Source organism: Melozone crissalis, unplaced genomic scaffold (assembly GCF_028551555.1).
Source record: "Melozone crissalis strain CALT ecotype California unplaced genomic scaffold, PUWL_Pcris_2 ptg000023l_1, whole genome shotgun sequence".
NCBI lineage: Eukaryota > Metazoa > Chordata > Aves > Passeriformes > Passerellidae > Melozone > Melozone crissalis.
The window spans coordinates 8,618,282-8,646,216 of NW_026535801.1; the positions used below are offsets into that span (position 1 = coordinate 8,618,282).

The following is a 27,935-nucleotide window of genomic DNA, read 5'->3' on the forward strand; positions in this document are numbered from 1 at the left end:
ATTTTCATAGTTCAACTGGTTTTACTCTATATCTCGTCCCTATAAAAAGTATAAGTTTGCCAACAGGCAAATTTCAAGCTGCTTTTAACAGGTAGAGACAAAGGTAAACATATGATGTTGGAAACTGAAGAAAATTTAAAATAACTCCACTCTATATCTCATCCCTGTAACAAGTATAAGGAGTTTGCCAACAGGTGAATTTCAAGCTGCTTTTAACAGGTACAGAGACAAATAAACATATGATGTTGGAAACTTAATGTAACTCCACTTTTCCAATTCCAGATTTTTCATTAAATAACAGCAACAATAAAAATATCCTAAAAATTTGTAACAAGCATTGATGCAATACTTACCAATTTGTGTAGAGACTGGTAATGGTTGGCTCACCATGGCTATCTAAATGCTGGGTTTGCTGAAGCAGAACATTGTTAAACACTCGTGTAATGTCAATTTGTACATAATTTTCTATTGACTGCAGGACTGTCATGTAGGCTCTGACACTGGTCAACAGCTCTGAAGGCTTTGCAATCTCTTGTGTTGCTTGATTATACATTGTCATTCCAACAATTGACCTTTTGGAAACAAAAGGATAGGAAGAAAAAAAAAATTTCTTAGTAAAATTCAACAAAGATGCAGCTATAAAGATGATTTTATATCCACAGATTTTCATAGAATGGCCTGGGTTGGAAGGGACCTTAAAGACCAGCCAGTTTGACCCCTCCTGCCATGGACAGGGACACCTTCCACTAGACCAGGTGGCTCAAGAGCTCCATCCAACCTGGTCTGAAACACTTTCAAGCATAAAAAATATTCACTTTACTTGAATACTTCTCAAATCCTCAAGTATAAAACTCTCATCAATGCACATGCTACACCAGCACTTTTAAAAACTCTTTTGGATTCCAAAGACAACTGTACCTCTGGTTCCAGTAAAAATTTCATGAGACTAAGAATAAGTCCTTTATAAATAAAGTTATCTTCCCCCCATATATTTATGAGCAACCCACACTGTGCCAGGCTTATGTAACAACTACTTCAACAAATAAATTAATTTTGTTGAAGTCTTTTAGAACTTCTTGGAGATGCAAGAGCAATCATGTATTGAAGTGTTCAAAGCATATTAACAAAAAAAAATTATTTGACCAAAGCTGCTGTTATCGTTTGAAATATCTTTTAAAAAACAACATAGCTATGGTATAGTATGAATTGAAAAATATATCCAATATATACATGAAGTAAATAAACAGAAATCCTATTATGAAAAATACATCCCCCTTCAGCTAACACAGTCTGATTTCTGTCTTTAATCGAGGAACCAAGAAACTGCAGGACAGACTTTATTTTGCTCAAATTCTCACTATAAATAAAACCAGGTTTCTAATAACAGACATTCATAGGCTAGCTTTCAAGCTAGAGCAGAACTGCATATTGCATTTTAACATACATGGTCAGGGACCTTACCCAGTATGTCACTGGAACCAGGTCCTCAAACAAACTGTGTCAGGGGATCTTTAAAAGCAGTCTTAGTAAACAAATACTTGTTGTAGTGTTTATTTTCAATTTATAATGGTCTCAGACTTCTAAGAGCCAAGCTTTTAAGTAATATGTACTTTTCAAAGACAGAACAGAAACTAAAAAAAAAAGAATTTGGTAGATAACAACCTTCATCACAGGTAAACAGGATGAATTACTCTGGAGGAGAACATCACATTATTTAGAGTAACTTTTTTGTTGTTGCTTGAACATATGTAAATAAGTATTTTCAATAGTTTGCCTCTGAGGTAGTCTTTTAAAATAAATTCAAAATTGATACAATAACAAGATTAAGTGGCATAATAATAAGCTTCAGTCCAATCACACGTGACACAGAGGAGCTTAAAACAGTAAAGAAACCCCAACAGTGAGACACTAACACTTCTTTTAAGGAACACTGCAAGCCTCTGAAAGAAATGCCACTTGAAGGTCTGAAAAATAATTATAAATTGCATATTTATTATGCTCTGCTAACAAGTTTCATTTCCTCCATGAAGCAAAAAAAAAAGGAAAGCAGTCTCTGAAAGTAATGTGCCTGTTATTTCAGCCCCAATCCAAAAGCTGACCTCCCCCAAATCAAAATAATAAGCACAAGTGACCAACACTGGTCTAAATTCATAAACCTCAAGAGCTGACTTCTTAAAATATCATGAAGTTATCTTCATTTTTATGCCACCTTGTCTTACTGATGGAATGCTCCAGTGACCTAATATTATGTCTTAATGATTAAACTGATTAAGCCTTATACCCTGCTTGAAATATATAACCAGTAATCTTTGGTATAAAATAGTAGGATAACTGGCTGGTTTAATATGAAGTCCTCTACAGAAGTTGCCATTTGCCTATTTCTGTAAAAAATTATGGGAAGATCAAGGTAAGAACAGACAGGAATACCAAACATCAACACTTTATTATAAAAAAAAAAAAAAGTAACTGCACATATTCTCAGTTTGCTTTGTCAGATCTTGACTTCTCATTTTTAGACTTCCTTTTAGCAAGGCAGTGGACTCAAATACTCAAAATCACTCCAACACTGTGCAAAAGAATGGTGGGAATACATATCTTCATACATGCCTAAAAACAACCAGCTTCTACAAAATACACAGGATTGGAAATGCAGGATCTGGCTGTTAAATAGATTATATGGATTTCAACATATTTTATTTTAAAACAAGAATTGACTATTGTGCATGTCTGCATATGAAACTTAACAATCATTTTGTTGGGATTCTACTCACAGGTTTCACAATCCACCCTTAAAACCTAGTTTAATGTAGCAAGTACACAATATTTCCAACACAAAGTAGCAAAGGTTTGTCTTGTGTATCAATGCCTCTAACTCTACAATGTTTCTTACTTGGTGAAGCGGATTTCCAGGTGAGATGTCAAATATTCTCTTGGGGTAAACGTGTGTTCCCAAACCACCATGTTTGGTACATAATTGATTGAGAAGCAGAGCTCAGAAAGTGCAGTATGCAGTTTGTCCAGGCTTTAAAAATAGACAAGAAATTAATAAAAATATTTAACGTAACAGAAGTGTATATTATCATGGAAGGCACATACTGAATGGATAATGCTTCAGAAGCAAGTACAGGTCTAACTCTTCGTTATAATTTTCTGCTTTAAGACACTTTCCTAGCATATTTAAAACCCAATATTTTAGCCAAGAACACATCCTACAACTGCATACTGATCTGCATTAAATACAGTGATGTGAGATATATTTTTTTAATCTATATATAGATTTTTTTTTACCTCCCCCAAAAAAGAATAGATGTTTAAGTGATTTAGAAGACAGCAAGAACTTCCTGTCCAGGCTGTAATTAAGAGAGCTAAAACATGGTAGAATCAAAGATGGCACCCACTCCTTGGGCTCGCATGCCCACAGTTAATATGACTATTTAAGAAGCCTTGCTACAGCACAGGGATTCTTTCTGCTCAGGAAAGGAAACAACCAAGGGATAAATTCAAGTGACATAAATTTCTATTACTTATCTAACAAAATTTAGTCTCTATACAAGCCACAGAAGCATCATAAGCTCACAAACTGCAAAGCTGTCAAACTTACAGCCAATTAAATTTATTCAAACAAATTAGGCAAGAAGCATTCAATATGTAAAACATATTGAAATGTGTGAAACACATTTTGACTTGGGATTCAAGGTGAAAATAACAGAAGAAACAGCTTACTTTGTCACAACCAATCTGTTTTTCCTCATGCTTTCTACTCCTGGTTTCTCCCTTTCAGGTTCTCCTTTCTTTCCAGTCTGTTTTTTTGACTTCTTGTTCACTGCTTGACTGATGGTTTTGGCACAATGTTTTGGCAACAACTAGTAAACAAAAAGAAACGGCCCCTCCAAATTAAAATCCAGGTTTTTTAGCACATTTCATCACACAAGTAACACATTCTTCCTTGGACACAATTCTAGTATTAAAAATTCTTGCCCAAATCACCTTCAATTTTATAAACAGAAAGTTTACCCGAACACACAGAAAAAAAAGCGAACAGAAAACATCCAGAAAGCTGAATGGAGAAAATCTCAAATTAAAATAAAATAAAATTAAAAATTAAAACAGACACAACCACACTCACCTGGTCACTCAGTGTACATTGTTCTGTGCAAATGTCTGTGATGAGATTTCGAGCCTGCTTGGCCATTTCATCCAAGAACATGTTACACAAGGAAAGGCTTCGATCCCCAATGTGATGTCGCTGTTCAAAAGGGAGAAAAGGAAACAGGATTTTCAGTCTCCCATCAGTCCTACAGAACTGCAGAGACCAGTTCACTAACCATAGAACTAGGATATGGAAAATAATAAACTCATTAGTCCTCAATAATCGTGACTCCTGGCTGTTTTTTCTTTTTGGAAGCAATTTGAACCATGAAATTTTCAAAGTCACCATTAAAAATATTCTTTGTAAAAAAAGGCAAAAAAAAGTTTGAAGAATAGGTTTTCACATTTAACTTTGGACCAAGTCTGCTTTACTGTGTCCAATATTCCAAGGTCTCTGTGAATGTCCTCTTCATTAGTATGTGCCAATACTAAGTCTAGGGGAAAAAGAGCATGCAACTCAAGCTATAGAGAAAGCAGTGTCCTTCAGATCACTGAGAAAGTCAATAATAAAGCCCTGCTGCATTAATTTCTGGATTCGATTTCTTTCTCACTGGATCTGCACAAGCACAGTCTCTGTCTTGCTGAAATCCTCCTTTCACCACTGATGTTTACTTTCTATCAGCCACACTATGACACACTGTATGCAGCACAGCAAAGATTATTTTTCCAAAATTATAATAGTTACTGAGGAATACAATTCAGATATTGAATTTCAAGCTCTGCTGGCTGTGACAAAATGTGCTTGCTGCAGCTGAATGCACAGTAACTAGTGCCCAGTGGACTTTGGCTACTGATTTCTTGCTGTTACTGTAATTGTTCTCAAAGATGTCTCTTGTCCTGAAGGGTTCAGCTTTCTTGGAAACTTTTTAATGCTTGTCTAATATAAATAGCATTCTCTGCTATTTAAAGCAAAGCATACAAGAAAAATATCTATATAGATGTATACTTTAATGAAGTTTAGCAGAAAATAATTTTATTTTTAAAGAAGAAAACCCCATATTGTGTATATTACAATAAATCTTACTCAACTGATTGTTTCAGATGAGCACTGTTAGCAATGAAAACAACATTTTCATAAGCACTAGATAACAATGGCCAAGTTAACTCCCAGACTAATTTCAAAGTCAATGGACATACAGGAAATGTACTAAAGGATTTATGCCCTGACAACAAAAATAGAAAGAATTTCCTCAGATTCTAACTGCTTCCTTTAACAAAGAGTCCATTTCTTCAAGCACCACAGGATTTTTTAAATTCAAACTCTAACCAACAAGGCTTCCATTACCCAGGTCTGATCAAAGCAAATGCTTGCATTATACTGTGTATCACTTTTTTTTTCTTACTGAAGAAAACTGTAACAAGCCACACAGAACTCCCAGCTTCCTATTTCCTTCTCCCAGCCATGATTGTATAAATCATTTAAGAGGAAAACTGTTGCTTCTAAGTTTTAACAGGCAGAGAGGATTTATTCGCATCTAAGCCTGAAAAGTCATCTAATTTTTGTACCCTAGCTAATCCTTCTTTAAAGCAAAGATCAAAATTCTTTCTCACTTGAGAAAAGGATTTAGAGATTCATGCATGATTTATGCATCTAACAAGGTGTCTACTTGTTTTACCTCCTTTTTAATATTTTTAGCACTCTCCTCCCTCAAATATTAAATTGCCATAACAAACACCTTCTTGCAGTGTTCAGCTCTAGTTCACTCTTTGTTGAATAAGAGAGGAAAATAACTAAAATTGAAAAATTACCTCTTCAGGGCACAGTTCATGGGTACAGCTCATAAAGTGAGTGCAAAGCAGTGGGAATGCAATTGAGTATCTGGATTGAGAGGGAAGCTCCAAACACTGCTGAAACATCTTCTCAAAAGCACGACTATAAAAACTGAACAGAATTAATCAGTTATTAACCAGACAATTAAATGCAATATGTATATTTTTTGCTGCAAATAAGGTTTACTTCACACAAACCAAATGTAATCATAAACACATTTTGTATACCAAATAATGATGAAAGCATGAGGAAGTTTTGTTTTCTGCATTCACTTCCTATGCATTTTATTGGCACATCTATTTTACATTATTATTATTATCATAATCATTTTTTATTCTGATGTTTGCCACATAGGGACTGTAAAACTTGCACTTTTTGCCAAGAAGTATTAAGAAAAAATCTGCAAACGATTCCTGATCAATTATATGACTGTCAGAATATGTCTGACAAATGTTCATAAATACCTTTTTCAAACTAATTCTGCTAGAAACCAGAAATTCCAATTGATTCTTCCACTGGCCTATCTTCCTACAAAGTGTGCTATTTAAAAATCACACTTTCAAGGACAAATCAAACAATAAATAATAAAAAACTTGTACAGTTATGTTAGTAACATACCAAAAGATAGAAAGATCTGAGGTTTCCACCAACATCTCCACCAAAGAATCTACCATTTTTGTGTGGAAAATGATTGTGTTCATCATTTTTCCTAGTTCTCTATGGTCTGCAAGGCCAAGTGAAGCTTTAGAAACGCTGGTGTAGGCCTGGAAAGAAAATACAATTTATATGTTATTTCTGCAGCAGCTTTTGTGCAAATTCCATTGCTATTGCTCAATACCAATATTAAATACTGTTTGTGCCATGCACAGAGCACCTGTGCATTTAAAGACCAGACAGGGATTCTTCTCTTTCCACTAGAGCTTAAAAACCAGCAAACTGCCTTTCAGTGAAATCTCTAAACAACCACTGGATATGGCACTAATTCACAGACAAACTGCTGAACAAATGTATTGGCAAAACACAAATTTGTAATCTCTCCCTTACCAGTGTAGGCACGTTGAATCACACCCTGCACACCCACCAAACAGCTCAGCCTCAACACATTCTATTTCTGAACTGTTATAAACACCCCAAGGGATGATTTGCAAAAAGTACCCAAAGCAGACAAAGTTATATCAAAACATAGCAAATTATCTCTTGAAGTATTTGTTTGACTTTCAGAGTAGGTTGTTTTTAGATAGCCTGTCACCCACTTGCAGTGTGAGAGTAACCTAGAACAGTAGTGATCTATGAAACATTTTGGTTTTAAGTTAGTGAAACACCATGTATATTTTCCAATTCTTACCTGCAGTCTGAACCAATCTAATCTCATTCCTCTGAAGTCAAACACCTCTCCATCTTCAACTGCATCAGGAAAAAATATAAAACAGAAAACCCTTAGAAAACAATAACAAATTCAGATATACTATATCAGACCTTCTAAAAACCCCAAAGTAGTAAAGAATGATTTGGGTAATGAACCTCACATTTTTACCCAAGAATGTTGATCCAGTATAGTTGAAGTAAAAGGAATTAAAGTATCTAAATGAAAATATGTGTAATATGTTTTCTGTATTAAAAGGTTGGATTACTACCCAAAAGCACCCTTTGGAAAGGGACACATAACAAAAAGCAGATACAAAAATGAAAAAGAAACAAGGGGAAAAAATGCAGTTGATCTCCTACTGATTAGATGAAACAAAAGTGATAAAACTTTTCAGAAGAATCTGCCAGTCTGTTACCAATTTTCCAAGTTCATTTAAACTTACCTTGTTTCACACTTAGTGAAGTCATTGTGTTTACAAAAGAGGACATGATGATTGATTCATCTTCTGGGCACACTGAAAGATTCTAAAAGAAATGTTGTGTCTGTTATTATCATTATTACTTTGAACGTGGTTTATGAAATAATGTCAATATCTATGCCCCATTTATCAGTTATATTCTGAAATGTTCAAAAACCTACAAGAGGTAACTTAATCAATGGAATAGTTCAAATAGTGCTATGTAATAGCTTTCACTTTTTAATTGATTGCCTGATGACAAATACTTAGAAAACATTGCTTCCAAACCAATATCAGCTCAAAATGGGAACATCTGTCAGAAAATGTAGCAATACTACATTTTATGTTCTGTCTGCAAAGAAAACCTGGCTATGCCAGGATATAATGAAGCCACATCAGCATCACTCTACATCCAAAAAACCCTTCCCTCAAATTTTTTTAAATTAAGCATTTAAAATTTATTTTACTAACATTTAAATTTTACAAAATGCAACATAAATCTCTGTCGTTTTACTAAATAGGACCACACTTCTGTTAAGTAATGCAATGCAGAAGCTTCTCACAATTCCAGAAAAACTGACATTGAAACCTAAAGGCTGAAAAAATCCAAATTACCTCTCAATCACTTGTCTAATCCGGTACTTGACAGCTGTTATGAATGAATGACAACTAAAATTCAAGCCCATTTTTCCCCTCATTTCAGCTTGGGCTCCATCTAGTGGGGTCACCAGGGAATAAAACCAAAGCACTTCAGAAAGTTTATCCTTTCTTGGTTGGGCTAAATAAGAAAAGGTTTCTACACTCCTTCAGTGACAGTACCTGTTCCACAGTCTCTAAACATAACAGTGCTTCATAATATTCATATATGAATACTGAAGTGTATACATTCATAGCACTTGTAATGGTCTGAAGCTGTGTCAGGGGAGGGTTAGGTTGGATATTAGGAAAAGGAAAGGAAAATATTAGGAAAAGGTTCCTCCCCCAGAGCGTGGTTGGATCCCCAGTGCTTGGGTCACAGCCCCAAGGCTGCCAGAGCTCCAGGAGCATTTGGACAATGCTCTCAGGCACAGGGTGGGATTGTTGGAGTGTCCTAAGCAGGGCCAGGAGTTGGACTTGGATGAGCCTTGTGGGTCCCTTCCAACTCTGGATATTTTGCCATTCTCTATAAAAACCATAAGTACAACTCTAAATGCCAGAATTAAACAGTAAGTTAATTTGGTTTATACCGTAATGTTCACCAAAATCCACAAACTGAGATGCACTTTATCATGTCATTTTGGACAAAAAGCCCTTGTTAAAATTTGCACTTGAGGAGGCAGAACCATGATATGGCCATACCTGCACCAGCTCATTTAAGACCACTGCATCAAAGCCAGAGAGATACTGTACATAATATCTCTGCATCACTGGTCCGTATTTCCGCACGTGTGCCCTGAGCTCCTCCATGTAGAATATCAGCTCAGCTATGTGCCTAGACAAAAAAAAAAAACAAGGAAAAACTTAGAAATGTCACTCAAGATATTAAAACAAATTTCTAGCATGGGAATTTCCTCCTATGCCTTGCTTTTAAAGCAATTATCAATAGTTAATTTCTGTAGGAAAGTATTTGTTAATGTTGTAAAAGGAGCTTGCATAGGTAATTTTCTCTAAAAGGTCAAATCAACTCAACAGGACATAAGTTAGCAGGATATCACCATAGTATTCCTCAAAGGTTTGTATAACTATTCAGTTCTTTTTCTGAATAGGAAGCCCTTCTGTACAGCTCAATTTGCAAAAACATTTTTCTCAAAGAATAGTTAAACCTGGAAAATACAAGTTTAATAACTACTTTTCTGGCTTTTTTTCCAAGCCATGAGGATGGTGAAATACTAGCACAGGTTGTTTCAGAGAGGCTCTGGAACCTCCATCTTTCATTAACACATCAATCCAGTGAAGAGAATCCAAGATTTTCCCACTCCAGTTCCATAAATGGCCTTGTGATTGTTACTTGTTTAAAATCCTGCAGTCTTTCAGTTCAACCTTGTCCAACAATCCTGAGAAATCTCCTGCCTATTCACACTTGTAAAATCTTGTAATCATATTTCTCATTTTTACCATCTGCTTATGGTGACACTAAAGCTGTATTACATAACTAAAGCTTAGCTGATTTAAAAGACAGTTTTGCTACAAGAGACAATCTACAAATCAACAAATAAATTTTTCTGAAAGTTTTCGTGCCTCCTTCATTGATTTGATCAATGCAAAATCAATGAAGACGTGAAAAAAAACTTTATTTTTGCCTTTTAAAGTTAAAAAACCAAAACTTACATAAAATATTTCTATTTTATGTATGAATTTTCACTGATGTGCTCCAATTTCTAGGACAGTATTTCTAGTTTTCTGTTTGCATGGGACACTTAATATTCCCCAAAAAATTTTCTGAACATTCCCAGCTGCTTCATATAGCCAACCTTTTCTGAGATTCCACTGCCTTCAAATCTATTTTGTCTGTGTAATTCTATTATTAAAGGAACTGCATTAAAAATGCACATACTTATCTATGAAATCATCTGCACTCTTCTTTGGCATATTATCTGCATGACGAAGAAGCCAAATAATTTCATCACGAGCAAAAGATAATGCCATAAATACAAAAAGTGCCTGAAAAACAAAAATTGTTCACAAGCTTATCAATATACACAACAGCTGAATAGCTTGTGCATTCAAGAAGAAACTAGTCTCTAAAACCCAAGAACTTAAAATCTAAGTAGGTTTTGTCGGAGTGAAGTAAGAAGTATTTTCCCCCCCAAAAGAAAAGAAATATTGGATTTAACACTGCGAAACACACTGGTTTTTGCACAAATGCAAACCAAAAGAGCTGTCATTACCTTGGGACCCAAGAGGCCTGGCTGGTCAGACAGGACAGTGGCAAGCTCTTTGAGTGCAGAACGTAAAAACTTGCGTCTCTCTCTATGCATTGAACCACTGCATCAAAGGAACATACATTATCCACTATGCCAGACACAGAATACCTGATTTGCAAAAGCATTTAAAACCAAGCATAGCCAGATTATATTATACCAACTGCAAAAGGTCAGAATTTTGAAGAATGTGGTTCAAAAAATTGCCATCCTCATCACCAACACCATATATTCTTGAAGTATCAATAAATTTAAACCCCAAGCTCACTGCCCCTCTCTGTGATGTGCATTTGACTACATTAAAACATTTCTGTTTCATCTGCATTCATCTTTTGCAATCAGACAAAACATAACTAATGAATAAACTAAATACTATCATCCTGATAATTTGAAAAATAATCCAGAACTTGGCAAGTTAAATCGGGAATGACATTAAGCAAATCCAGATTTAAAGGAACAATCAGTAAATGATTCATTTGAAAATGCATGACTAATTCTACATTTAACAAATTCTGTTTGTACAATCTTTATAATTTTGCTTTAAGAAAACCAATCCTAAAATCTGACAGAAAAACTGCATGACTAATTCTGCATTTGACGAATTCTGTTTGTACAATCTTTATAATTTTGCTTTGAGAAAACCAATCCTAAAATCTGTCAGAAAAACTGCATGACTAATTCTGCATTTGACAAATTCTGTTTGTACAATCTTTATCATTTTGCTTTAAGAAAACCAATCCTGAAATCTGTCAGAGGAACTTTTTAAGACACTTACGCATGTGAAACAGCAGCTTCTTTGCACTCTCTGATGTCATTAATACGCTTGTTGTAGCTGCAAGTAAAAAGCAATCACATGTGGTATAAGAATCAGCAACACATTTTAGAAAGAGCTGAGTGGAACTTGAGAGGAGCTACAATGTTATTATAGCAAGCAGGATAGAGCAGGAAACACACACGAGCTCCTGAGCAGAGCTAAATGCTAAAACTAGATCCCCAAACCAAAAATATTTTCTACTGAAGTGCTCCTGGTTCTGCACTACATTATATGAAAACTCAGAAAGAAAGTTAAGATCTCTAGCAGCAAGATGCAATTTTGTTCCTTTATTTTTGAGTTTTCATATAATGTACTGCAGAAATAGCAGCAGCAAGATGCAATTTTTCAAGCAAACTCCACATCCATAACATCATTTCCCTTCAGTAAATCGAGATTTGTGGGTGAGATCATCAATCTTAGAGACTTGCCATTTTAGAGACTGATTCACCGGGCTTTCAGAACTGAGATAAAAAAAGGTGTAGTGGTTATAAAATCAGGCCCCTAAAACTTATGCAGTAAAGAAACAGTCAAGATACCAAGCAAAAATGTTTGTGTACCTAAGCAAAATTTATATGAAACAGAAGTAATTTGTTTGAAAGAGTCCTTCAAAAAATATGGGGTTTTTAGCAGAGATGCTGAAAGGAGAACAAAAACTTACCCTCTTATGTTTACAAACAAATCTTCTGCAGCTTTGTGAATATGGAACACTTCGTCTCGAAACAGAGCCAAGCAAGAGCTGCTTTGAAGTGCAAGTTTCCAAAGATTCAAAGCTGTAGCATCACTATTTAGGATTCCATGGCACAAAATAAATCCAACTTCAAAAGTTCACATTGATGTAAGTCACAAATCAGATGCACAAAGACAGTAAGAGAACAGTGAGATGATTATGTACTTCGTATAAATAGTTTGCATAGATCATTAATAAACTCTTTAATGTATACCATTTTCTAATATATAAAAAATACCTCCCTCCCACTTCTAATGGAAGTATTTTTGCAATATTTGTGTGAAATTAATTACTTTATGCTGATACTACTTGACTACTTTCATCAAATTACTGAAGCACTCACTTCCAGTCAAAGTCTGGAACAAACTGATGACACACTCTATTCCAGCAGCACATGCTAAATTCTAGCTTCACTGCATATTTGTACAAATGAAATTTAATCAAGCTATTAATTGTAATTAATAGCTGTAATTAACACAGCTGTTATACAGTACAGAAAGCAAGCAGTCTTTTAAATGTTAAACAATTTTTTTAATACAACCATGAGCTGTTTCAGAATATTTTACTCACAAATGATCCATTTTTCCATTGCATCCAGAGATAGGTATTCACATGGCATCTGTTAAAGAAACAGTAATTTGTAGCACACTAGTTACAAGAACTTCTTAGCAAAAAGGGACAAACAAAGCCTTAAATGCTGATCATAGAAGGCCACTGACCACTAACAGTGATTCAGTGTTTCAGCACTTCAGAAACTGAGGGTTAGAATATTAAGTGAGCTTCCATACCCTCCAACACCTTGAACAAATTTTGACAAATATTTCTTTTCAATAAACATTGTATTTAACAATATTCTAGAATGAAAAGCTTTTGATGGATACTAATCACAACCTGACAGCCATTAAAGCTTCAATTTTTTTCAGAAAGATAACCATTCACATCACAGCTGAGGCAGCAAGTGCAAATATAGATTTTAAAGGAAGGACCAGTTCTGATTTCCAGGCTCCTGGCTCACAAACACCTAAGAGGGTACTCAGGATTCCTCCCCTTTACAACTGCAGAAGTTAAGATCTCATTTTCTGGTCAACAAATTACTGAAGCTGAAGGCACAAGTTAATGTAATAGAAACTTTACTTAATGAGAGAAAACTTTCCCCGTGTTCTAATGAGCATATTTACTTCTCTGATTAAAAGTCACATAGAGGTAATCCAACAATTATTTTACAGAAAACCCTACTTAACTCTACACAGAATGTAAATTAAAAGAGCATACTGTGTCAGACTGTGCAGGATTGAGCATTGTGCTGGGGGCACTGATGAGGCTCAGCAGTTGTGCGTTCCTCCACTGGTCAGCTGAGAGATTCCGTCGAGGATAGACCATCTGGAGTGAGATCAGAGCATCTGAAAGGGACTAGAAAGCAGGCTAATGATTAGTGTGAATGGTCAGTACTGTTTCATCAGCATTATTACTAACAGCCATCAAAACATTTTACTGAACTAGTTTTGAAATTAAACATAAGGTTAAACCTCATTGCACATAGTTTATTCAACATATAAAAGACTACTCCAGGCTAGAGGAAAGATGCAAAGAAGGAAGAGTTTGATTTCTATTATTTTAGTTAGTTACAAAATTTTGAGTTCAGAATTAGAGGACATGGAAAAAATAAGGCATAAAATAAGGCATAAAAGCCCTCTCATACACAACTGGAAGTTGTTCATTACTTATTCAAGCATCCCAGTTGTTGTGTTAGTCCCTTCCCTGACACTTCCTTTAGCATGTCTTTCCCCCTGGTAGCAAACTGTAATTCTTTTGAGGTGATACTGTCTGCAGGAATATCTTTGTAGCAAAGTAAGCTTATCTGGGAAAGTGTATCCTAAGTCTTTCCCCTGACTTTTTTATCAATACTGGTGCTTGAATGAATCCTCAGGGAGCCAGATCTGAACAGTGTGAGAGCAGAGAAGGTCACGCAGGCAAAAAAATCAAAGTCATCTATTACAGCAACCTGAGTGGGTCGCTGGGGTGAGAGAAAGACGAGAATCTTGTTTCTTGATCAGAAGGCTGGATTTATTGATATATGATATATAATACATTATAACTATACTAAATAGAAATAAAGACAGAAGTTGCAGAGGTTTGCTAAGCTAAGCTAAGAATCCAAAAGAATCTAAAACAAGAGAATTCTCTGTCCCTGTGTTCCAGAGAGCTTGCCCTGTGATTGGCTCTAATATTGTACACATGGAACATGAACCAATCACAGGTGCATCCTATTGCATTCCACAGCAGCTGATAACAATTGTTTACATTCTCCTCTGGGGCCTCTGCATCCCAGAAGATGCAGAATCCCAAAGAAAGGATTTCTGTGAAAAAATGTCTGCAACAGTCATCTGCCAAAGATAAATGTAAAGGACTAAACAAATAATAAACAAATGTAAAGGACTAAACAAATACAAAGGACTAGTTTGCTGCAAAGCAGTGGGATTACACTGACAACTTCAGTGTGCACTTCCACAAGAGTGCAATCCAAGAATGTTTCTGTAGTACAGTACCTGAAAAGATCTCTGACCCCAATTTATGCTTCTAGCACAGAATAATCACAAGAGCAGAAATTGGACTGAAAGGCATCTTTACAAATGTGTCAATGGAAAGGACTGACCCACTATTAAATACAAGAGTATAAACTAAGATAATACTGAGAAGTAAGGCATGTTTGCTAAAATGTGCATTAGAAAAGATTACTTGTAAATGACATCATTAGCTAAGTGAGTCTTAACAAGACAGGAATTGTGGAAAGTGTAACAACAATAAGATTACAGACAAGCTAGAAGTATTGGAAACTATTTCACTTCAGAACACTTAGGAAAGTAGCTGGAAAGTTCTGAACTTCTAGTGACAATACTGTAAAGTTTAAGGAAATCAAGAAAAATCTAGAAAGGAAGCTAGAGAAGGAAAAGACAACCAGTACTAAACCTCAAAATAGGCAAAGAAAAACCCAAACCTTAAAAACTTTAGGTAATAACTTAGAATTTAACTTAAGCTACTGCTGAAGATTCCAAAGTAAGTTGTAATTGTTAGGCAAATAATTTGCAAGCACCTAGAAAGTAATGTCTTTATAATTGTTGGTCAGTCCTGATCAGAGAAATTTAGTTTGCTTTGACAGAATAGCAAATCTAGCGAAGAAATGGGAAGTGATAAAACAAGATATACTTTGACTTTGTTGAGGCTTCTGTAACTTTTCCAAGGTATTCTTACAGGAAAATACAGCCTAGACAAAACACCATGGAACTGCAACACAACCAACTGTGTAAGAACAAAAACATCTGTACAGAAAAGACTACAAGAACTGAGCTCCTTTAACTCAGTGAAGGCAACTCAGCAGTGTCAGCTTTTGAGTACAGGAGCTACTGTTAAAGAGGCAGCGGTGATCTTTTGCACAATCCAAAGCCAAGTCCCTCAGGTTACAAAACAGAAAATCACATTCATCTACGACAACAACCCAGCAAAACAACCAACTTCACAGAAATATTGTGAATCTCTTCAATTTCAAGCTACAAGCTAACACAAAATACAAAAGTAGCTATTCACAGATGATCCACAACTGATTTTTAATTAATTTCTAATCCTTAGTGAATAAAATGGCACCTTACTAATGGGTCTTATCATTCCTGTATTTCTGCAGGTTGTGTTTTCTAATAGGATATCAATCCCCAGCCCTAGACATTCAGAGCAAGCAGAAATCTCAAGTTAAATTTATACCAAATGGCCTTCAATAAAACAAACCCCTGCACATTTACTTGTTATCTCTGTTTGTTCCAATTAAGGTTACTGTATGCCTGTGAAAAGTAGTTACATACTTTACTGTGAGGTACAAATTCCTCCATCATTTTCTTTAAAGGATTTTCATAATCCACAATCATCTGGCCAAGGCGTGGATATTCTCTGTCACTAAAAGCAACAACAAACAAATCACTGAGGTGTGTAGCTGTTACTATCATTAACATCATACACATATTTTATACAATCCATTTTTTACCTTGCTCCATGTGTCATTTCATGGGCATAGTTATACAGTCCAATGATAGCCTTCCTTTCTTCAATTCGGGACAGCAGTATCATTAGAGTTGTGTAGGTTATAATCAAATCTAGGTAGTTCTTCGTTAAATCAAAGTTTACAGTCTAGAAATGAAAACCAATAAATTATCACTTAAAAACTTTTAGAAACAAGGATAAAACATTTTTCCTTACATTTCCACCAATTTTCAGCATTTTTTAATACAATGGGCTGTTTTTTGAACAAAGTTCTTGTTCTGGTGGCATGTGACTCTCTATAACCTTAATTTATTCATTCAGATTCCCAGAACTGTTTGCACTCATGAAATTAAAGCATCCATATAAATCCTTCCAGGCTTAAGTGTCACAGATTACCTGACAGACAGGAAAACTTTTCTTGGTTACTAAGCAGTCAGCAGTGCCATGCCTATGAACTATATTTTAATAAAACCCAAATGTAAAAGAGTAGCACATATCCCACTGGCCTTGTAACATCACTCCACAGAATACACACCTGTTCCTTTTTCAGATTATGAATCTAAGTTGCCCAAATTTAAAATAATGACAAAAAATAACAAGGTGACATTAAGAACACTAAGAAAGTTGAAACCAACAGGAAAAGGCGTTGGAGAGTTCCTCTTGGGGCTTTTTTTCTGATTGTTTGGTGGTGGGTTTTTTTGTTTTGTTTGTTTTTGTTTTGTTTTGTTTTGTTGGTTGTTTGAGGTTTTGGTTTTTTTTGTTGGGTTTTGTTTGGTTTTTTTGGGGGCAGGGTGGGCTGGTGGTTTTGTTTTAAATGTAAGACTTTTAGATGCTTTTGTAGTTGCTTTAGTCAACCCCAAAAATAACTTCCTCACATAGCTTAGGTGGACACAAGTAACAGTCTTGTCTTGCGAGTCTCACAAGGCATAAGTATAGAGATGACTAGGAGTTAACTTGCAGATGCAATAAATTAAAAATTACTGAAAAATTTTTATGTTTGGTAACAATACTGTTACTACCATCCACAAGAACTCTACTAAGAAAGGTCTATCTATTATAAAAGTTAGAAATGTTAACTCTACATTGTTTTTTTTTCTCTTGCATTTATAACTGGAGATGTTTTTGTTAGTTCAAGAAATATCACAAGTCCTTCTCCCCCCACTCTGAATATAAACATTTTTGAAAGTTTAAACCTAGAAACTTACAATATCAAAGAAGACTTGGCAAACATCAATAGTGTTTAGCAGCTCACAGACATGGTCCTTGAAAAACAAAGGAATAACTTTAGTTTAGAAAGATATAATTAAATCACATTACTACAATTAGTGATGGAGCTTCATTTTATTTTTTTATTTGAAGAACAAAGCTTCAAATTCAGTTATTTCATTATATAGTGTTAATTCACCAATAAAATTACAGAAACCCAATGTGACAGAACAAGTTACACATTATTAATGCCTTACCTTAAATTCCATAACATCAACAAACGTGAAGTAGTATAATGCCAGGTTCTTCAAAATCTCTGATTTTTCTTTCTGGAGCTGAGCAAGCTGTTGCTACAAGAGAAACATAAACATGCACACTGTTCTTAGAAGATCTGGAGAAGCCTGCTGCAAAGTAATACCTGTGAAGCGCAGAGAAACCACCAGGCTATGCAAAGAAGCTGGAACATGGTTTTTCTAAGATTGAGGCTCTGTGTGTGTCAAATACACAGAGTTCTCAGCACTGATCATTTTAACAGCTGCCCACTACATTTTGAAGATAAAAGTTACATTAGTACACATTAGTACCAGAGTCATATTGTTTAGCTCAGCTAGAGATGAAAATGGTAGTCAGGAGAAGTGTTATGTTATCACATATGTATAATTTGCAAAAGCAGAGCAGTACATGAGCACAAATCAGTATGCCAAAACCAAAATAATTATGTTACTTGAGGTGGAAGAAAATAAGGTGGTAGGTTACAAACTTTACTACAGAAAAACATTATGCTTTTAAATTCTGAACTTACCAAAAAGAATATCCAGGCAAAGCCACGTTAAGCATGCAAAATAAAATGTAGATACAAACATAAAATACAGTAACGGTTCTTTGACCAGTTCCATATAAACACAATAATACATTCAAACAAAAGCAACAAAATAAAGAAACATAAAAGAAGCCAAACACTAGCATTAGACACTTGTGGATAAAATGGAAGAGGCAAACATGAATACAAAGGTAAAATAACTCACATGGATTTATTTTTATATATATTTTAAACAGACAATGAAATACTATTTATTTTTAAAGATTTTCTGAAGGAACACGATTGATCACTTAGACAATTAAGAACACAAAAAAGCAGCTGTTAGTGAACAGCCATTCTGTTTATCTATGTGTGACAGTCTCACAGCACTGCAAGTATCCAAATATTTAACTGGCAATATCCAGCTACAAGTTACATCTCCTTCCTGATACAGGAATTGAAATGGGTTAAAGCATAGGAACAATAGGAAAAAGTGCCCTCCAAATATCTGCAAGATTTTAAATTAAAGATTATCAAGTTAAGTAATATCTTTTTCTCAAAAAGAGCAATCAATTATAAGACAGATTTAAAAATTGCTTCAAATTGATTAGCTTATTTTCCTGAGAGGTTAGACCTGAGTATGCTGCTTCAGCTCACTCTCTTTTATAAAGCTGTGCTCTGTATTATCAGTTTTATTAAAGCATCAAAATTCTTCTCAATTCATAGTACAAACTGTCTGGATCACAAATGTGAGATAAGTTTCGTTTCTCTCTCTCTGAAAATTCAGAGGTGATGAAGATTTTTTAGAAGTCTTGAGCCATAACAAGGCTTCATTATTGCCAAGGAAGACAAGAATACTCAGTTACGAGCAAATCAGAATGGCTACATTATAAAATACTACTTAAACTCTTAAACTATGGCAAAGGATTGGACTTTGAATGCCTGCCTATGTATTATTTAAGTCTTTTTCATAGAGGCATCAGCTGAGGCTTAACTGAAAGAGGTGCAAGTACATGTGTTCATTTTGTAACTTGTCCTGATAAATTTCATGCACCAAGAAAAAGTTATTTCCATTTAATGTGCTGCTGTACAAAAATCTGTTTTCAAATCCCAAGACTTGTATTTTGATCCTCAGCATGAGGATTAAAGTTGGAGTTTTTCCAGCATACAGCTTTAACTTCAACTTCCTCAACTCAGACAATGAAGGATGCAGCATCATTACACAAACTCCAGAGCTCCAGGATGGCTGTGCAGCTCCAGCACACTTCAGCTTGTGCCTACACCTGGAATCACTCCAGAGGAAAATCTGCTTTGTACTTTCAGGACTGCTCCATCACTCAACACAATGAAAATTCAGTTAAGATGAGTGGTTTTAATTTTGCACCCTGGCCCTAGCACTTCAATCATTTCTTGCCAGTTTGTAGAAGACTAAGCAGAAACAGTTTTTTTCTGTGCAGCTAATACAAGTGTGACCCAGATGAATGTGAGAAGTCCTTTCAAGAATTTTCAGGAAGATATGACAGGGTGTGATCCACAAGTAAGATTATTTCTAGTGCAAAGAAAAAACAAAACCAGAACTCACTACCACTGCACACCCCCTTAACAGCATTTTCTCCACTGCAATCCTAAGTCATAGTAAGCAAGGTGCAATGCTAAAGGAGACTCAAAATTATAAGTTGCTGTACACCTGTTTTTGGCATAACAAATAGCAACTGAATTGGCCACTCCTGCAGGACATTCAATTTCAAGCCACAACATGTGAAATAGGGAGATTTGGCAAAAAGGGAGATGGTGCTGGGAACTATGATCACAAAAGAAATAATAAATTTTCAGAAATTCTGTGAAGCTGTACAGAGTATAAGGAGGTATCTGCCACATTCAGCTAAGGATTATGGAATCATTGCTGTGCATTCTTATCTTGTTACCTATATTCCCAGAAATATTTACACATAAGTGATGTTAAAACTTGCCTAGAGAGTTGAGATGATCATTCTTTGAATTCTGAGTGTTGAGGGGCTCAGTAAACTTTTATTTAAAACAGTAGTACCAAAACAATATATAAACTAACTGTTATATCAGTACAGGGCAAATAGTTCAATTTATGGAGCAGAGCCTGATCAGTGATGTTTGGAAGAACAGCTTACAAGCATGCAGTGTCTTGGATGTTTATTTGCTTTTCTATCATTCAAGAATGTGGGTGTAACTCTTTGCACAACCACAGCATTAAAACTTTCCATTACCAATTTCTATTACTAATCACTAACTTCTAAACATCTGTTTAGAAGTTGCTGGTGCTATATTGATTTGTATTTGGTTTGAGGCTTTTTTCCTTAGCCTGCAATTCATTACTGGAAGTTTCCAATAACCAACAAAATAAGGTATATCCTAAAATAGGATAAACTGAAGAAATATCTCTTTAAACATCAAAAGATTATTTTTACTATAGCTGACTGCCTTGTAGACTGAAAGTGGTTTGTTGACTCTTAGAGAATTTGAAGGACAAATTATAACAAAAGTATTTTTGTTTAATGAGGTGAATTAGATCTAAGATCTAGGAAAACCTGTAGAAATTTCAGCATAATATGGCAAGATCAAAAAAACTCTCAAATAATTAATCTGAGACTATTTATTTTGTCTATTAACAAAATACCACACCTCTGATGATGCTTGAATATTATTTATAAATAAGAAAGAATGAAGGTAGCTCTTTGTGAATACGGTACCTACAGGAGAAGGAACTAATCTTTAACTTGTGCTTTTCCTTCTTTGTATTAAATCTCAAAGATCCTTACACAGTCAATTATGTCAGAGAAAGTACATTAAGAGAAGAAAAAAACTGAAAAGTGCAAGACAGTCTCACTTAAAGCTTATATGAATGGCTCAGACAAGGGAGAAATGATGCAAACCCTGCATACAAATCACGTGAATAAATACCAATGTAATACAATGGCTCATGAAAAATATGAGACAACTAGAAGAGGTTGTTCAGAGAGTCTTATGTGTGTAAAAATCAAATGGTACTCCTAGTCCTGCAATTTTTTATCATGTTTATTTGACTGGCAGCTGCAGTATGTGAATAAATGTCTTATTTCATGATCTGGAAATAGACAGTACAAAGGTGAATTTTCTGCTTATATCAGGGTGATATTTTTCCTGCAAGACTGATCATTAAACACTTGTATCTGTTTTCTACAATGCAACAGCATAAATATTACCATGTCCTCAGCAAAAATACCATCTACTCAATCTCACCAGCTGGAATATAAGCCCCAAAAAGCAGTATTATAAATTCTGACTGTTAAATTTCTTGGAGAGAGAGATAAATCATCACTGCCAGTACTCTTACTCTCATTTGTTATATTCACTATGCTTGTCACCTATAGAGTCTTTAGATGAACATTTGAAAAACTCAATTCATTTGAACAAAGTTCTGTGTCTACGAAATCCATAGCAGAACAGTAGGGAAAGAAAAATAGTTTTAAATTCTGTAAATTAACTCTAGAATGATGGATGTGTCCTTGGTTTTCTTATTTCCAATTTAAAGTTTCTGAAGTACAATGCTGCATATAAAAGATAAAATAGAATATTTAACATGTTTACTAACTAATGTATGTCTACCTACCAGATCTATTTTAGTTTGTTTTCAAGTTTCTAGCACTAAGTTAACTGCTCTGAAAAGGAAATAGCCACCTGTGATGCTCCATAACTATTACCACTCTCAGGGAATTAATAAGGGCAGAAACTGGAGCAGGGAGGCTTCTATTTAAAAACTGATCTGCCTCTCAGCTCTAAGAAACAGTTTCCCCATTCTCTCACCTTCATTTACAATTTTTGCAATATTTTTACAAGTCACACAATTTTTTGAATGCCATCTCAGTCGGTTCTTTGGTTTGTTTTCTTGGTTTTTAAGGGCCAAGCTCTTAAAATGTCAATCATTAAAGCAAAGAGAGTTTTAATGGATGAAGAAGAAAGCAAAGTGTTACACACATTCACTCCTCTGCAGGTACTGCAGACACTATGAGGCAATGAGCAAGCAAAATTGATTTACCTTGGCAAGTGACTTGTATGGATTTACATGAATTACAGCAGTGTTCTACAGTGATTTATTACAAATAATCATAAAAAATACACTGTTTGGATGTTATTCTATCTTTAATTCGGGCCCAGTCGAAGGTCAAACCAAGAAAATAAACTTTGTAGCTGACAGCACTTACTATTTTGAAAAAATACTTTACATTATGAGAATTCTCTTTGGTGAAACATTCTGAAGAGATTTTAGGATTTCACATTACCTCTTAGAATTGCTATGAAAAAAATGCTCACTCACAAAGGACTGTTAGACTGAAAAACTTTATATACTATATTCTGTTATACAGGATACTTCATTTTAAGTCAGTCTTACACCTGTAACAACTGAAGACATCAGACACACTCCAGCATACAAAACCAGCACACAGTAAGTATGGTAGTATCAAAGCAAGGCTGAACAATTTCAATTTTGAATGTCTTTTTAGTAAAAATGTAGATAAAATTTTATTATTTGTAGATGTTTTGCATTTTCTTGCGAAATAAACTATTATTACTATAGTCTATTCTCAAGCATAAGACATTTTAACTGTTCATACAAAGCTGCACAGAGAATAATTGCTCATCATCTGACTTCACTCATGCAGAGGAACATCCATAACCTAAACTGTTGCCTCAGTGACTTGTGGAAAATTCATCTCTTTACTATTATCAGCTCCCTGAGCAAGAGCAGAGGTGAAAAACCAGCTGTGCATGGCATCCCCTTACCTGGAAAAGGTTTTAACCTTCATGGAAAAGGCCAGTTAAGTTTTATGGGGGAATTTGGGGAGTTGGGGTTTTTTGCTTAAGCACCTGGAAGTTATCTGGAAAGTCAAGTCCCCCATGCAAGAGATCTAAGACCCCAGAAAGGTGGAGAAAAATATTACCATGTACTGAATATGCAAATAATTTAAGTTAGACTTAAGAAAACAGCAGTGATAGCTTTAATGACCATATCATTTCCTCAAAAATAAATGACTAGTAAAAAGAGATTACCAATACATGAGGCAGCAGAGCTGAGACTCCAAAGTTACTTTTCCAGAGATGATAATTTCTAAATTATCTTCACTAGTGCTATGAAAATTACAGTACTAAATGCTTCATTAGAAACAAGTAAAGAAATGACATTTTCCTTGACAACCTGTAGCACTTGCAGGGCCAAAAGAAAAAACTTTGAAAATCAGGTTATTATTTGTATTAAGTGTTCTGAAAAAGACTAATTACTGGAAGCACCTATCACAAATTAAAAATCAAGCCTGGTTATAAAGTGTGGGTTTCAGGTTTTTTTAATAGAAGAAAGCATTTAATAAAAGCATGCATTAATGACTTCTAATAAGCTTTAGCCAAGGAGGTTCAGACACTCTGTGCCCACACCACCTCTCCCACACCCATCTAATTTGTATGTGACCAGCTTGTTGTGAAGTGAAACTGTGAAAGACACAGGAGGCAAACCAAACACACACTGGGATCTAAAAGGGAAAAGGCAAAAATTCAAAACAGTAAATTGAACTAATTCAAAACTATAGATCCTAACCCAGGTAGACTGGAAATGCTCACACTGCTTATCCTCTGCTCCCAGTGATCTTATTTCCAGTCCCCACAGACACAATACAGCAGAAAATTAGTCAATAAAAACACAAATGGAATTGATATGAACATAGCTACTAGGTGATGAAGACTAGCATTATCTGGAAAACACATCTTTCCCTCACTAACTATACACTTAGAAACTTCAAAGTGATGTTTTACTGGTCTGCTTGGTGCTAAGCAATGACTGAACATCAATTTTTTCAAGAGACATGTAAAAAAATAAGTTTTTCTACAAGGAAATTGCTGAGGAACAAACCAAGAAAAAGACATGTTCAAGAAAGAAGGCAGATATTCTCACTACTTGTTCTAGGTGGTGTTTGGGAAAACAGAAGGGGGGCTACAACTTCATCACACAAAGACATGGAGCTTTACCAGCACAGGCAGCAGATTTATCAAATCCTACTCACAAGCTAAAAAAAATTTCTGTCTTTTTCTCTCTGCATCTCCAGTTCCCCATTGTGAAGTATTTTATTCTGGTTTTAAAAGGTATTAAGTATTAGCATTTACTGAGAACAGAGCAACTTTTAGGTCCTACAACATTTTTTTTTGAGTTGACTGTGACAAGAACCTCACACATATCCCTTTATAAGAGGATGAAGTCTAAATAGCCATCAGAAAAGTCAGGCTGCTTCTGCATCCCTTACTTTGGAACAATCCTTTTGAAGCCAGGCCAGGAAATTCAGTAACAATAAATGCTACTCTGAGTCAATACAAGCACAATCAGATCATACACCTGACCAAGAACAATGGTGCTAAAAAGTTTTTGGAAGCCATCTGCAGCTTAGAAGGCTTTTTCATAACAAAACTTCAGTCAATTTATAATAATTATAAATAGTAATTATAAAGCACCTCCAAACACAGAAGAAACTTTCCTTTCAAACAGGACTCTATCTTGTTTCTCACTTTTTGAATCCTTCAAATTTTTGCTTGTATTATATTTTTGCTTATATGGTATTTTTGTTTATTCCTTCCTTTGCAGGCTATTTCATACAGTGTGCAGCAGTATATCCTGGTGGCCTATTTCATTAACAGTTTAAGAGCCTGGTCTTCAAACTGCACAATTTCAAGATTATGTGATTGACAATGGTTATTGGAAAAGAAAGGGCAGGTGTAAGACATCACAGGGACTGCCCTCGAACAATGGGAGACAGAGTTATGAACTGATAAGGTGCAGAGTTGTCTATAATTAATCCTCTGGAAAATGAACTACTCAATTTAATTTTCCAGCCTGATCAGCAAGGACTCATCAGCCACTTCCCTGTTTGAACTACCCACAAGCTTTCACTCTCAGTACAATATTGAAAACCAACTGTCAGACTTTGCTCTGATGACTCAGCACGTCAAACACCAAAGGAGGAACAAACCAGGAACTCCATTTGCCATGGATAAAGGTGTAAAAGATACTAATAGCAAATATAAGAGAATTACTTGTTTCAACAGAATGAAAATTCATGCTTTTCATAATCTGATTACAGCAAGCACTGCTCATACTCCTCAATCAAATGTGTTGCTCATTTCTAAAACACAAAAACACTGTGGATGACAATACCTAAGAAAAAACAACTAAAATAGGTTAAAAAAAAATCAAAAAAGGTGGCACTATCTATTCTCTAAAACTGAATGCAAGCTTGTTCAGCACCATCACCTGCTGACATGTTGAAAGCAAAGGTACACAGTGCTAGGCAGTGGCAACTGCTGCACTCCAACATACAAAATCCAAAACCCCTCCCTGAAAGGGTGCTCTGGAATTTTCACTTCAAGGAGGAAACACAGCTCAATTTCTTAGCTATTTCCACTGCAGTAATCCTTAGTGATATTTCTTTAATCAATGTGTCTCTGTTCCAATTAGCTTCTTGCCCTTTTAAATCTCTGATCACCCTTTTCTTTTTTTGGGAGTCACAACACTCTGTGGGAAACACCTGCAAATAACTAAATGAAATGCCATCAGCTGTGACTGCAGGACAGACACCCCAGCTGCCTACTGCTAGAGCTTAAAATCCTGCTTTAAAGAGTGCTCATCCACAAGGAGGGTAGGCTTTTGTCAACTGTGTTTAATAAACACAGGCCTGGCTGGCTCATAGTAAATAAACACACAGCAATGACAAAATATTGTGAGTGTGTCCTATTTTAGAAACTGTGATTGTCAAAATATAGCAAGTTTTCTTTGATCTCTTTCCATAAACTTCACAGCAACAAATCCATAAATGTCTATCATTAGTTAAGCTCCAAACTGATAATCAACAACTGGAAGACATTTAAAGCATACATGCAGCTGCAGTAAGTAAATTCTATGTACATTATCTTTTAACAGTTGATCTGCCACCCAAGGTTAGAGAACACAGAAGCATTTACCAAACATGGTTTAACAGATTTACTATTTTCATATTAATTTGATAAAGAATTTCTCTATTTGTTACTCACACAATCAAATTCAATACAGAGATGAGCAATATTAGATAGTGCAAAGCATGTACAAGTTTTAAAGTGAAAAAGCACATTGTTAATGAAATTGTTTCCTCCATAAGGTAAAGTTTTCTTCTGGTTTCTTTGGGTTTTTTCTCCATTGGTATTACTGGAGACATTACATAAAAATTTGAGATGGCAATGTAAAATAATCTAATTATTCTCATTGCTATCACCCCTATCATTCTGCAGAAACTTCCCAAACAGGCAGGCACTTGCATGCAGGGAACATGCAAACCCAACACCTACGTCCACTTCCCACCTTTGGAAAGAAATATAAGCAGGTAAAACAAACATCTGAAGGGCCCTTGTGTTTCAAATTGAAACAGGGAAACAAGAGTACATCACCTGCCAAAATGCCTGCCTCTAGCCTAACAATTACCTTAAAAAAGGCTTCAAAGCCAAACTCAGCAATACAGAGCCACTCAAAGGCAAAATATAATTTACTTCTGCAACTAAATTCACTATATGAAGAGGAAACAATTTTATTTCCATATTTTTGTACTACACAATGTTTCTCCTCATGTACTAAAGCATTCTTTATTCCCACAGGGACTGGCTCCATAAGCACAGGTACCTGTAAAGTACAAACACTTCTTCCCACTTTGCACACAGGCGTTTTTTTACTGATCTGCTGGTTAGGACACATCTCAAATAAAGTTATGCAACTTTCAACTTCTGCAATCAGTCTGGTCACCAGGAATTTCTCCTATTAAAGTAAGGCATGATTTTCCCAAGGATTTCTTCCCATTGACAATTCTTTGAAATGGCATGGAAGAGAGCAGGCAAAAAGAACACCAGAAAAAGTCCTATCCTAACAAAACCCATCCAGAATTACAGTATGATATTCTCTCCTTAAAGATAACTCCTTCTCAAGTATCCTGCCAGACATTTGAATCAACAAGTGTTTCAACTGCAACTGTCAGCATCAGATGCTTTATAAGAAAATGTAAACCTCCCAGATGGTGCTGAAAGGGTAGTAAGAAAAATAGTTACACAGCCATTTGATACTTACATTGTTGTTGCGTGTTTCTACTGCTGGAAACTTCCTGACTATGAATTTGACAGCAGATTCCAGGTTTTTGTCAATAAGATAGGATGGTTTAGCTTTGGGGTCACCACATGCCTATAAAAAAATACAATACAAAATGAAGTAGAAACACAATCATCCCTGTAAAGCTAAGTGATAGTTGCAAATCTGAAGACAAACTAGAAAGATTCCTCTTTTCGTTTGTTTGCTTTTAGTGAGCAGGTGATAAAATGAAAGGCAAAGTGCAGGGACTGTCACAGCTGAAATATGCAATGGGAAACAGTACAGAGATGCTCTTCTACTGAAAAAGATGCATGGAAGTATCAAAGCAGTTAGTGCAGAACAGCAGTGAGGGAAAAAACTCAGTCCTAAAAGAAGGAGAAAAAAAAATGTTTCCTTTTAATGCTATTCCTGGTTTGAGGTAGTATTGTATTCATCTGGAGTTAACAAACTGTTAGAGAACTCGATCATGTCATCATCTGTGGAGGACAGTGCTGGGCACATGAAATGATTAAACTATCCTTTGTGAAACAAAGCTAAACACCCCACCACCAATCTGCATTGAATTTTTT

General features: G+C 35.3%; 1 protein-coding gene across 5 annotated transcripts in view; it reads right to left on the minus strand.

The window, feature by feature from the left end:
• The window catches only part of NCKAP1 (NCK associated protein 1), a 54,111-nt gene that overhangs the window by 14,835 nt on the left and 11,341 nt on the right, over positions 1–27,935 (minus strand). For 3 of the 5 annotated variants that reach the window (XM_054277667.1, XM_054277665.1, XM_054277669.1), the window contains 20 exons: positions 27,349–27,459; positions 17,674–17,766; positions 17,416–17,472; positions 16,215–16,357; positions 16,036–16,126; positions 13,457–13,594; positions 12,755–12,803; positions 12,116–12,272; positions 11,419–11,475; positions 10,611–10,707; positions 10,277–10,383; positions 9,082–9,214; positions 7,729–7,810; positions 7,266–7,324; positions 6,539–6,684; positions 5,899–6,031; positions 4,127–4,246; positions 3,724–3,863; positions 2,891–3,022; positions 354–572 (listed from right to left, as the gene is read on the minus strand). In XM_054277667.1, coding sequence (XP_054133642.1) covers positions 354–572; positions 2,891–3,022; positions 3,724–3,863; positions 4,127–4,246; positions 5,899–6,031; positions 6,539–6,684; positions 7,266–7,324; positions 7,729–7,810; positions 9,082–9,214; positions 10,277–10,383; positions 10,611–10,707; positions 11,419–11,475; positions 12,116–12,272; positions 12,755–12,803; positions 13,457–13,594; positions 16,036–16,126; positions 16,215–16,357; positions 17,416–17,472; positions 17,674–17,766; positions 27,349–27,459 — 2,264 coding nt within the window. The remainder of the gene's footprint in view (positions 1–353; positions 573–2,890; positions 3,023–3,723; positions 3,864–4,126; positions 4,247–5,898; positions 6,032–6,538; positions 6,685–7,265; positions 7,325–7,728; positions 7,811–9,081; positions 9,215–10,276; positions 10,384–10,610; positions 10,708–11,418; positions 11,476–12,115; positions 12,273–12,754; positions 12,804–13,456; positions 13,595–16,035; positions 16,127–16,214; positions 16,358–17,415; positions 17,473–17,673; positions 17,767–27,348; positions 27,460–27,935) is intronic. The other 2 variants (XM_054277668.1, XM_054277666.1) reach the window with 1 other exon arrangement.